The sequence below is a fragment of the Pleurodeles waltl genome, chromosome 4_1 (genome assembly GCF_031143425.1).
Source record: "Pleurodeles waltl isolate 20211129_DDA chromosome 4_1, aPleWal1.hap1.20221129, whole genome shotgun sequence".
In the NCBI taxonomy this organism is placed as follows: Eukaryota; Metazoa; Chordata; class Amphibia; order Caudata; family Salamandridae; genus Pleurodeles; species Pleurodeles waltl.
In genome coordinates, this window is record NC_090442.1 from 635,561,453 (window position 1) to 635,574,038 (window position 12,586).

At 47.1% G+C, this 12,586-nt stretch overlaps 1 protein-coding gene across 7 annotated transcripts in view; it reads left to right on the forward strand.

The window, feature by feature from the left end:
- USP15 (ubiquitin specific peptidase 15) overlaps positions 1-12,586 on the forward strand; it is a 617,233-nt gene that overhangs the window by 147,170 nt on the left and 457,477 nt on the right. For 3 of the 7 annotated variants that reach the window (XR_011202307.1, XM_069229071.1, XM_069229072.1), the window contains one exon: positions 688-749. Coding sequence is in view for 6 of the 7 variants with exons in the window: in XM_069229071.1 (XP_069085172.1) it covers positions 688-749 (62 nt within the window). In the remaining variant the exon portion in view is untranslated. Of the gene's footprint in view, positions 1-687; positions 750-10,014; positions 10,559-10,874; positions 10,959-12,586 lie in introns of those variants that run through there. The other 4 variants (XM_069229069.1, XM_069229070.1, XM_069229073.1 and 1 more) reach the window with 3 other exon arrangements.

The following is a 12,586-nucleotide window of genomic DNA, read 5'->3' on the forward strand; positions in this document are numbered from 1 at the left end:
CGCATATAAGGGGGTCAAAGGATCTCAGTTAAGGGAAGTAAATGAAATATTATCTGGTGGAGTCCTGCAGGCAGTTCCTCAAATGGAGCACATGTAAAAAAATGCATACAGTTAAGCTGCCGCCACTGCCAGTTTCTCAGAGCCTGGGCAAAGAATGGAGAGAAGTTTGCACTTTTAGTTTTTCCCTAAATCTAGTAGCCCAGATCTGTGGTCTCATAACTTTTTGAATGGTAAAGCACTTAAATGGGTCAGAATATTTTTGATCCCACTGATGGAAAACGTTATAGCTGCCTAGAAAAAAGACTCAGTGCATCTAGTGCTCCTCTCCAAGCAATGCAAGGGACTTTACATCCCATTGCCACTATTAGTTAAGATCAGTCCCAAAGTCTTTTTAAAATGTCCCTGGCAGGTAGGTTTTTACTGGGGGAATTCTTAATAAAGTGTTGTTGAGTACATTGTTGCCAGCTAAACGAGTTGACCTGTTGCAGCATATTAGCAGATATTTTGCAAATATGTTATGTAGATAGATAACTGTTCAATTGATTTCTACTTTAATTAAAAACCAAACTTGGCACATAGCCATCTCTTAGCAAGGCCCTAACTTTAATATCTGCAGTAAATGTTATGTAGTGGTTTAATTGGCATTTTTCATTAAATTTAGTCTTATTTCTTTCTATGAATGCCTAGGTCCTTGTTATCGAACAGAAAAATGAAGATGGGACCTGGCCCAGAGGACCCTCTGCATCTAAGTAAGTCTTTAGTTGAATAATATGTATTTTCACCCTCTATTCAGCTAACAGTTTAGACATGATATTGGAAGAGAAAACGCAGTAAAATCTGTTGGTCCTCTTTAATTGTGTTGTGGTGACTTTTATCTTGCATAGCTTTTATACAGTTATTTAATTATTCTCTTCTGATTTAGTGGTCCATAATAATAATTTGAATTACGTGCATCCCACCAACTTGATAGGAATGATGCAATTAGTTTTAATGTTCAGAAAACCATTTTCCTCTCAGGCGTCCAAAATCTGTTTAGAGGTACACATGTCATCCACAAACAGGCCTGTCTTTCAGGCCTGTCATTTCGCCTGTCTGGAAGAGGCGTTGCCTTTTTATTGATTTTGAGGAGCGTTCCGCCACCTTCTCCAGTGAGGTGAATTGTTCCTTCCGGATTTGTGGCATATCTTCACCTTTTTTTTTTTTTTCCACCTGCAGATTCTGACCTCTAGCTTTGCCTATTGCGGACACATTTGTCTTCCCCTTATAGAAGATTCCATTGGTTTTTGGAACACTTTATACACATTGCGTTTTGGTTGAAATCATTTGTGTGATATAAGTGTTTCAGTGGATTTTGTTTTTGCTCCAAAAGTCCCTCAGGTCCAAAATTGGGTTTATGATCTGACTCTGAGTCACAGTTGGGGCAGCTGACAAGTACTCGGAAAAGGAAGAGGATGTGTTCTAATAGGGCTTTTTGACCATCTTTTCTTTGGCTTGCCTGATCTCTCGCAAAAGGCAAGTGTGAGATTCGAAGGTGTTTAGATGATCGCATGTTGATTCAGGTTTCATGTCCCCAAGTGTTCCGGGTGATGATTTCATAGAGACAATCCATTCTTTTGGATGCATTATGCTACCTAAATGAGGTAACTGGTCTGGTGCTGACAAAATAAACATGGTCAAAGATTCTGATTTCTTTCTGGATTGTCTGCAAATCTTGTGCGTAACAATCAACTTTGTCTATCATTATGTTACCTTACTTGTTTTTGGATTGAATGCTAATTTTGATGTACTACTTCTTTCACCTTTTGTGCATTTCTGACCTTTATACTGTATCTTCTACTGTATGATAGCAGCTTTCTTTCATTACCACATTACCATTATCTGCTAGCTTAATACTCTTCAAAGCCGAGATCTGTACTTTTTTGGTTTTCTATCTGGTTTGGCTTACATTAATTTTTCTGATGCTTTGTGATTTCAAACTCCACTCCCACACCATATTTTCTACATTAAAACTCCTTGAAAGAGCTATGTCAAACATTATGTTGAAAAGGTCTACATTTTGTAAATATTTCTGAATTGCCCTGCATCACTAATATACTTTATATGAGATTTAATGTCAATGAATTTAGAACTTTTGTTTTATTGGCATTTAGCTTTCAAGGAGCTGGAAAACAAGCAACTCAATCCTAGTGAGACAGTAGGCTGTGTTGTGAAAGTCATATTTTTTCAAAGGCTTTCAAATATAAAAAGATATACTACATTGAAGTGTGATATACTGCTCTCTCAATTATATTATCAAATTGGCCAGCAGGCCTTTTTTGTCTTTTGTGTTCCATAGTCTTAATATTCCTGTCTGGCCCAGACCTTATTCACATTCCTAACTCAACTTCTCTAGAACAGCGGCACCGGTCATAATCCTGTTTAAGTCCAAATTGAGCTGCTCTGGTTGATAAGCATCACTAATCCCTCTGCCGGTGACTTTGAGATCATGATTAGTCATCAATTGCAACTTTTCAGATGCATTATTGTAAGGAATTTAAGACCAGTGACGTGTTTTAATCAGCTGTTATTTTTGAAGCAATCCTGAAGCCACAACATTTCCACAGGCCCAAGGCTGCATGACACACTCGCTTGTACAAGACTGCATCCCACTATATCATGTACTTCACAACAACCGTGTATACAGCCTTCTCTTGGGTTGTGCACAAATCCATTGCCTGTTTCCAGGGAGCTATTGGAGGAAGAGAGACCAACCTCCACCATTTAACGATATCTCTCTTTGCTAGTTCGGCTCTAGTCCCCACCAAAGTTTTATCCCCACTGTTGCCATACACCTCCTTCAGTACTCCCAATATAACAGGCACTGGGGAGCTGTCAATAGGTGTTCCCAGTACCCTGACAGGACTTCAGTTATCCTACCCAAGTATCTTGCGATCACTGGAAATTTCCATACCTTTGGTAGAAGTGAGCAGGTGTTCCCAAACATCACCAGCACAACGGCAATTCCAGAGTGCGCCTGGGCACCAAACCCGTTCCGGCGTCTTATTGGTGATGTGTAGGTAATTAAGCAGGATGAACCGGAGCCAGAAAGAGACAATGTGTACCCTAAGTGCTATGGGAGCATCTCTCCAATCAGAATCATCCAGGGGCCCAACCCTCTGTTCCCATCTGGCCTTCAGTGGAGTGAACAATAAGGGATTTATATATTTGTTGGTTCCATAAGAATCTGGGACTCCACTACATTCAGGAACATTTCCCAAAGAACTGCAGTGTTGCTCTAGGGCATGGCACAATTGCAGGTATCTAAAAAACAGAGACCGGTGCAAGCCAAACTCTTCCTGTAGCTCCTGGTAAGACTTCAGGTGTGCCCCCACCAGACGTCTCCCACCTTGGAGATCCCAATCCTATCCTAACCACTAAACCCTTCTAAGTAGTAGGCTGTTGAAACGGTTGTATGTCGGAATGCCGCCTGCCGGAACAACGAGTGCCTGAACAACGAGGTAGGAACAACGACCTCGTTGTTACCACTAATGCCTTTACCACGAATTTCTTAACAACGATATTTCGTTGTAAAGGCATTCCTGGTAAAGGCATTACTAATAGGCATCCATTGATCCTGCATGTGTCACCCCGACCCCCCACCCCGCTCCAAAACCTAAAACCCCCGCCCCAAAACCTAAAACCCCGCCCCCGCTCCAAAACCTAAAACCCCCGCCCCCCCACCCCGCTCCAAAACCTAAAAATCCCCTCCTCCCCACCCCGCTCCAAAACCTAAAACCCCTGCCCCACCGCCCCAAAACCTAAAACCCCCGCCCCACTCCAAAACCCCCGCCCCCCCACCCCCCCTCTAAAACCTAAAACCCCCACCCCGCTCCAAAACCTAAAACCCCCGCCCCGCTCCAAAACCTAAAACCCCCGCCCCGCTCCAAAACCTAAAACCCCTGCCCGCTCCAAAACCTAAAACCCCCCCTCCGCTCCAAAACCTAAAACCCCTGCCCCCCGCCCGCTCCAAAACCTAAAACCCCCGCCCCCGCTCCAAAACCTAAAACCCCCCGCCCCGCTCCAAAACCTAAAACCTCCGCCCTAAAACCAGAAACCCCCGCCCCAAAACCGAAACCCCCGTCCCGCTCCAAAACCTAAAACCCCTGCCCGCTTCAAAACCTAAAACCCCCGCCCCCCGCTTCAAAACCTAAAACCCCCACCCCGCTTCAAAACCTAAAACCCCCTCACCCCTGCCCCGCTCCAAAACCTAAAACTCCCGCCCTAAAACCCCCGCCCACCCACCCCGCTCCAAAACCTAAAACCCCTGCCCACCCACCCCGCTCCAAAACCTAAAAGCCCCTGCCCACCCACCCCGCTCCAAAACCTAAAAGCCCCGCCCCCCCGTCCCGCTCCAAAACCTAAAACCCCCGCCCTGTCCCGCTCCAAAACCTAAAACCCCCGCCCCCGTCCCGCTCCAAAACCTAAAACCCCCGCCCCCCGTCCCGCTCCAAAACCTAAAACCCCCGCCCCCGTCCCGCTCCAAAACCTAAAACCCCTGCCCCCGTCCCGCTCCAAAACCTAAAACCCCCGCCCCCCCGTCCCGCTCCAAAACCTAAAACCCCTGCCCGCTCCAAAACCTAAAACCCCCGCCCGCCTCAAAACCTAAAACCCCCGCCCCCCCACCCCGCTTCAAAACCTAAAACCCCCGCCCCCCCACCCCGCTTCAAAACCTAAAACCCCCGCCCCCGCACCGCTTCAAAACCTAAAACCCCCGCCCCGCTCCAAAACCTAAAACCCCCGCTCCAAAACCTAAAAACCCCACCCCCCGTTCCAATACCTAAAACACCCGCCCCGCTCCAAAACCTAAAACCCCCGCTTCAAAACCTAAAACACCCGCCCGGCTCCAAAACCTAAAACCCCCGCCCACCCACCCCGCTCCAAAACCTAAAACCCCCGCCCACCCACCCCGCTCCAAAACCTAAAACCCCCGCCCACCCACCCCGCTCCAAAACCTAAAACCCCCGCCCACCCACCCCGCTCCAAAACCTAAAACCCCCGCCCACCCACCCCGCTCCAAAACCTAAAACCCCCGCCCACCCACCCCGCTCCAAAACCTAAAACCCCCGCCCACCCACCCCGCTCCAAAACCTAAAACCCCCGCCCACCCACCCCGCTCCAAAACCTAAAACCCCCGCCCACCCACCCCGCTCCAAAACCTAAAACCCCCGCCCACCCACCCCGCTCCAAAACCTAAAACCCCCGCCCACCCACCCCGCTCCAAAACCTAAAACCCCCGCCCACCCACCCCGCTCCAAAACCTAAAACCCCCGCCCTCCCACCCCGCTCCAAAACCTAAAACCCCCGCCCTCCCACCCCGCTCCAAAACCTAAAACCCCCGCCCTCCCACCCCGCTCCAAAACCTAAAACCCCCGCCCTCCCACCCCGCTCCAAAACCTAAAACCCCCGCCCTCCCACCCCGCTCCAAAACCTAAAACCCCGCCCTCCCACCCCGCTCCAAAACCTAAAACCCCCACCCACCCACCCCAAAACCTAAAACCCCCACCCACCCACCCCGCTCCAAAACCTAAAACCCCCACCCACCCACCCCGCTCCAAAACCTAAAACCCCCACCCACCCACCCCGCTCCAAAACCTAAAACCCCCACCCACCCACCCCGCTCCAAAACCTAAAACCCCCACCCACCCACCCCGCTCCAAAACCTAAAACCCCCACCCACCCACCCCGCTCCAAAACCTAAAACCCCCACCCACCCACCCCGCTCCAAAACCTAAAACCCCCACCCACCCACCCCGCTCCAAAACCCCCACCCACCCACCCCGCTCCAAAACCTCCACCCACCCACCCCGCTCCAAAACCTAAAACCCCCACCCACCCACCCCGCTCCAAAACCTAAAACCCCCACCCACCCACCCCGCTCCAAAACCTAAAACCCCCACCCACCCACCCCGCTCCAAAACCTAAAACCCCCACCCACCCACCCCGCTCCAAAACCCCCACCCACCCACCCCGCTCCAAAACCTAAAACCCCCACCCACCCACCCCGCTCCAAAACCTAAAACCCCCACCCACCCACCCCGCTCCAAAACCTAAAACCCCCACCCACCCACCCCGCTCCAAAACCTAAAACCCCCACCCACCCACCCCGCTCCAAAACCTAAAACCCCCACCCACCCACCCCGCTCCAAAACCTAAAACCCCCACCCACCCACCCCGCTCCAAAACCTAAAACCCCCACCCACCCACCCCGCTCCAAAACCTAAAACCCCCACCCACCCACCCCGCTCCAAAACCTAAAACCCCCACCCACCCACCCCGCTCCAAAACCTAAAACCCCCACCCACCCACCCCGCTCCAAAACCTAAAACCCCCACCCACCCACCCCGCTCCAAAACCTAAAACCCCCACCCACCCACCCCGCTCCAAAACCTAAAACCCCCACCCACCCACCCCGCTCCAAAACCTAAAACCCCCACCCACCCACCCCGCTCCAAAACCTAAAACCCCCACCCACCCACCCCGCTCCAAAACCTAAAACCCCCACCCACCCACCCCGCTCCAAAACCTAAAACCCCCCCCCCCACCCGCCCGCTCCAAAACCTAAAACCCCCCCCCCACCCGCCCGCTCCAAAACCTAAAACCCCCCCACACCCGCCCGCTCCAAAACCTAAAACCCCCCCACACCCGCCCCAAAACCTAAAACCCCCCACCCAGCCTCAAAACGAAAACCCCCCACCCCACCTCAAAACCTAAAAACCCCCACCCCGCCTCAAAACCTAAAACCCCCCGAACCCCCACCCTGCCACAAAATCTAAAACCCCCCCACCCCCGCCCTAAAACCCCCTGCCTCAAAACCTAAAACCCTCCGACCACCCCACCCCTCCCCAAAACCTAAAACACTCCGACCACCCCACCCCGCCCCAAAAACTAAAAACCCCCACCACTGCCTCAAAACCTAAAACCCCCGCCCCAAAACCTAAAACCCACGACCCCCCACCCACCTAAAAAAACCCAACCCCTCACCCCCACCCCAAAACCTAAAACCCCCACCCCCACTAACCTGAGTCGTCGCCTCATCATCCGCGCTGTCCTCCTCAGCCGACTCCCTTGTTTGTGCCTTAACCACGCATGTTCGTTGTTCAGGACATGCGTTGTTAAGGCACAAAAAAACGAAGTTGTGGTTAAGTAAAGCATTGTTCCGCTTTTGTTAACCAGGACTTCGTTGTTACAGAGTCGGCGTAGAGTACGTTTCCCTGTTGAAACCATCCACCTACCCAAAGGGGTGGGGGGAGTCGCAAGTGTAATCTGCAGATTCCAACCAGTCCACTATAGTACCATACGCCAGGTCCAATAAACCACTGTCTTGAGTTCGGGGAGATGGGAGAGAATAGAAATGCTATACAGCAACCCCTCAGTTGTGTCAGGCCATACCGGCCACATCAGCTGAAATGCTGGGTCTACCCACCCCTCACTTAGCCACTCATTGACCACCAGTAACTGAGCCACCCAGTAGTAAAGGTGCACATCTGCCATCCCCATCCCATGTGGATTGGGGTAATTTCCTATACTCTGTGGGGAGGTTGGTTAAGTCACAGGAGGACCTGGATTTTGGCCTGCAGCTTGTGCCACAAGCAAGGGATAGTTTTGTAATGTGTATAGCAAACAGGGGAGTGTAATCATCTTGAACAGAGCGGTTCGTCCCAAGACATTAAAAGGCAACTTAGCCCATCGGGTGAGGTCCGTCATATGGCGGGACAACAAGAGACAAATATTCAGGTATGAAGTTAGATCTGGTGCCAGTGCTACACATGTTCCCAAGTATCAAAAACTCAGCCTGCGCACCGTAAGCCGCGTGGACCACTCCGCGTCAAGCGACGGCCCCTTCAGGGGGGGACCAAGAACGATTTAGGGCAGTTAATGGTAAGCCCTGGGGCATCCCCATAAACCAAGGATGTGCAACACCCGAGGAATCATGGGCGACAGGCGCGAAATATACAGAAGCACATCATCTGCATGGAGTGCAATGCGGTCCTCCTTCGCCACCCCCCAGTCAGATCCTCAAATCTGAGCATAGCATCAAATCCACACTACCAACGGCACTCGCGCCAGAGCAAACCAAAAATGGCAAAAGTGGGCACCCCTGCTGGGTCCCCCTGACGATGTTGAAGTGACAGATAAGGTGCTATTGACCCTTACTTGTGCCTTGGGGTTAGAATAGAGCACCTACACAAAAGCCCGAAATTAGGCTCCAGCTCCAGCCTAATAAACACCTCCTTTAGAAAAGCTCAACTAACAGAATTAAAAGCCTTCATAAACTCCAAAAGAAGGAGAGGTGTTCAGTCCCCCAGCAGAGAAAGACTTGTGAGTGCCATGTGGGGTTCGCAAGGCCAGTGCCTAGTACTCCTACGGGGCATAAACCTCCACTGATCATGGTGGACCAGCTGTAGGAGGACCATGAGCAGCTGGTTCACCACCAGTTTCGCAAAGATTTTGTACCCCTGACTTAGTGAGCAAGATCGGGCTATACAACACATATCTATCTACAGGTTGGCCGAGCTTGGGTAGGATCACAGTGGCTGCCTAGTCAAGCTTGGGAGGAAAGTGTGCCTTGTGTACCACCTCTTGATAAAGGACAAGAAGGTTGGGAGTCAGTCAGGCCTGAAATTGTTTATAATATTCCATGGGAAGTCATTGGGCCTGGAGTTTCCCTGAGATGATGTCCCAGAGGGCTAGAGTGATTGCCTCTGCTTCAATAGGCTGGTCCAAACCTGCGCTGTCGCTCACAGACACCGTGGGCATCGTGTTGTCAAATACTAAGGGATATACTGCATCCCTCTGAGGCCTCTTCCTGGGAGTGTATAGTAATATTCTGCAAACTCAGCTGAAATGAAATCGGGAAGTCAAGTCAATGAAAAACTGTGAGAAGAAGTTGTATTTTTGTTTATTGTATTAAATACCACATTCTTACAAATGGAGGTTTCTGATGGTTCAGTACACAAACTGTACATACAAAGTTCTATTTGCTACATACTCTCTCATGGGATCAAAACGTCAAGCTGCCTGCTGTCATAGGCACTGAAATGGCAAATACTATGGAGGTCACCATACTTATTGAAAATGTTTAACTTGTAAATAAATTGTTATGCACTGATCTATTTCTCTTTGGTTTGTCATTGTCTATGTAGAGGAGTGAACCATAAAGGTGGATGCAGCACATACAGTGCATGATGTGAGTTTCACGATATTTGGTAAAAACAGATGATTTGAATCACCTGCATCAATGCATTTTGCATAGGACACTACCGAAGTGCATGGATGTGACATATATTGCACTGAATGCCCATGCAGACCGATTTGGGGATGTGCAGTTTTACAGGGGAAGGTAGCTAATACTTTTAAAAACATTTCTAAATGGGCTTATTGAGGATAGTAGAATTCCAATACTGTAGCTGTGACTCAGAATCTGGAATATGTCCACTGCCTAGAGTGACATTTCTCTAATATGTGTTATTTATTTCAAGAGTTAGAGAAGTGGAGTGTAAAATGTGTCTTCTGAAATTGTTGCTGCTATGTTTTCAGCCTCCGCAATCTTGAGTTAGCTTCCAGAATGTGTGTCTGGTGCCATCTACCAGAAGACTCACTAGTTGCTGGAATAACTAATGTTTCTGTTCATGTTCATTTGCTTCTTTTTACACATGTGATAATAGGAATACACATTTTCAACTGGATTTCTGATTTCCTCTCTAGAGTAGTATGTTTTGTTTAAATTTCATATTGATTTGTTGCTGCTCCGAATGTATTTAAGCCTCTATATAGACCATAACAGTTCAATCAAGCTACAACACTCTCTAAAATGTCTAAAATAGTGAAGGTTGAATTACCTACCCCAGATGTGAATGTGACTTTAGCTTTAGTATGTGAAAACTATTGAGCCTGTTCTTTTCTGTGCTGCAACAGTTCTCTAAAATGTTTAATCAGAAAATTACATACTTTTTATGGTTTGCTCTTATTTGTCAGTACAGATTTTGACCTTTGGACATTAAGGCCCTCATTTAGAGTTTGGTGGGTGGCGGAGGCTGCCTGCCAAACTCTCTCAGATGGAAAACCGCCACTCCGGATTTCTGCCCGCTGGCCCAGCAGGAAACATACCACAACATTGTCGCCGGCTCGCTTGCAACGCTGCCCTGGTAGATTAAGACTGCTGGCACCATCAGGCCGTGGGACTTTCAAAATATGGCTTTTGCCACGGTTGTAATTTGGAGGTCGGACCACCACCGCGAGTGTGGTGGTCTTAACACCGCCACACGTGTAATGAGGGCCTAAATGTTGTTGTTTCATGCAGATTTCACATCATGCTCGTGGGATGAATTATTTCAGTTTCTGGTTGTAGTGGTAGCAGTCTGAACTTATGCTTAGATCAGAATCTTGAGATTCCATCTTTGAGGCGTCTCAGCCTTCCAGCATTACACCACAATAAGACTTTGTCACTCAAACCCAATTGTAAATCACTGTTTGGCCAATTATCCAGTTGGTAGTAAAGTGTGACACAGTTTACTTTTACTATGTTTCTATATTCCTGATTTTCTTGATACAGTTTAAATGACAAATTGTGTGCTTTTGTGTAAAGGTAGAATACCTCTTCTCATTATGCAACAGTGAAACATAAATGTGCTTCTTTGAAGAAGCCAAAGTAACCAGATGTGAGAATGGGAAACCAGTTTGCAGATTATTTTTTTCTCTACCTGGTAGGTCTTCCTTTGTTGATCATGCTTTCTTTTCTGCATACATTACCCATTCAGTTATTTTTTCCTCACTCCATGACTAATTTGAAATATTCAGCGTTTTCTCCTAATTTAACATTTTCATATTTTTTGAAGTTCCCCAGGTGCATCCAATTTTTCAGCTTTACCAAAGATCTCTCCATCACTGTCAAATAATTATAACGGCTTCAACAACCAAAAGTAAGCATTGCCTCTTAAGAACCATTTTATGTAATCTATTACACACATCAAGGCAGATTTACTGTGCACCTTGTGTTACAGTTGTAATTAAGGTGTGTTTGTCCAATCAGCTTTGTAAATCCATGACTCCAGCATTAAATAGTTTCTAGTGCTAGGGCTAGGATATACTCACTTCTATAATTTCATTTGTTACAAAACTATATTAAGTACCAGTTGTTAAAATTGATTAACTTCTTAGTGTTGTATAAATACATTTGGTACAACTACCTGTACAATATTTCATTACTATTCAAGGGTCTGAACATCGCAGTGCACTTATTCAGTAAGCGTAACTGTAGAAGCGTTTTGCCAAGTTAATATAACCTATCACTTGGTCCATTATACAAATTGTTGACCTTTGTAGGTATTCCCCCAGTAGTGGAAGAGGTATCCATCCATTCTTACAGGGTTTACCTTTTAGTTACTTGTACATTTACGTGTTTTACATTCAATATTATTCACACAAGTCTACAAATTCTTTAACATCAGTTTCAGTTCAAGGTGGTAAACAATATTAATTGATGGGGCTTCGAATTTTCAAATACTGAAACTTTTACATTTTCTAACATGTGAGTTCTGGAAGTCACCAAGGATGTCCATTGGTGTTAAGGAATCATGTTGGCACTTAGTACCTACTTTATGGGTTTGTAACAGTGACTGTAGACAGATCTTTGGAATCACTGACCTCTCACCATCCATGCAGGAAAGGACTGTGCAAACATGATGTTACATAAAGATGGCCATGTCGAATTAGCCGACTTTATAGAAATAATTTGGCAGATATGCAATTGAATAGGTTTAGTGTCACTGACAGTTGACATTCTTTAGCCTTGAAATAACAAGGATGTGTTTAAAGGGGAGTCCATTATACACTAAACTTGCAGTCTGTACAGAGCAATCTGACACATCTGGCTGCCATTTCTCTCACACACCTCAATGTCATTGGTGCCTGGGATAAAGCCTTGGAAATGGCACAAGAATGCATGACACGGGGACTGTGAGCTGTAAATGTGTCTAGTTAGCGATATACTTCAGAATGATACTGCACAAATAGCGGTTGGACATTGACAACAATGCTTCCTAAACTTCTCAAGCAATAACGTGCCTGGCTGTTTGGGTAGTTGCAAAGATGTGGGCAAAGGCCAGCCATTCCTTTGATTGCAAAACAGTTAAACTGTATTTTGAGAGGGAAACTTATACCTGTTTTGTTAACTCTCATGAAGAGGTTTTGAAAATCACCACTTTTCTAGATGTGAAACATTTTACTAGAAGTTGCAGTACCCTTCTAAACTGCCTTGGAAGAGGACTGTTCAAGTGATTGAATGAAGAATCTTGTCAAAGTGGACCTGACAGGTCTTTGCTATCAGGGTACTTTATAGCACATTTCCCTCTTCCCCCGTTTGTAACACTTCGAGTTATTGGTTGATTCTGGTTTCCAGAATGAATTAAGTTATTGGCATATGGGGCAATAACCCTGTAACCACATATTTTTCAAGATTCTAAGTTCGATGAATGATCTGACCTGAGATTTCCCTAGCATGTTCAACTCTTTGTCTTGTGGGTAAGATTGGATTTTGATGAAATCATCC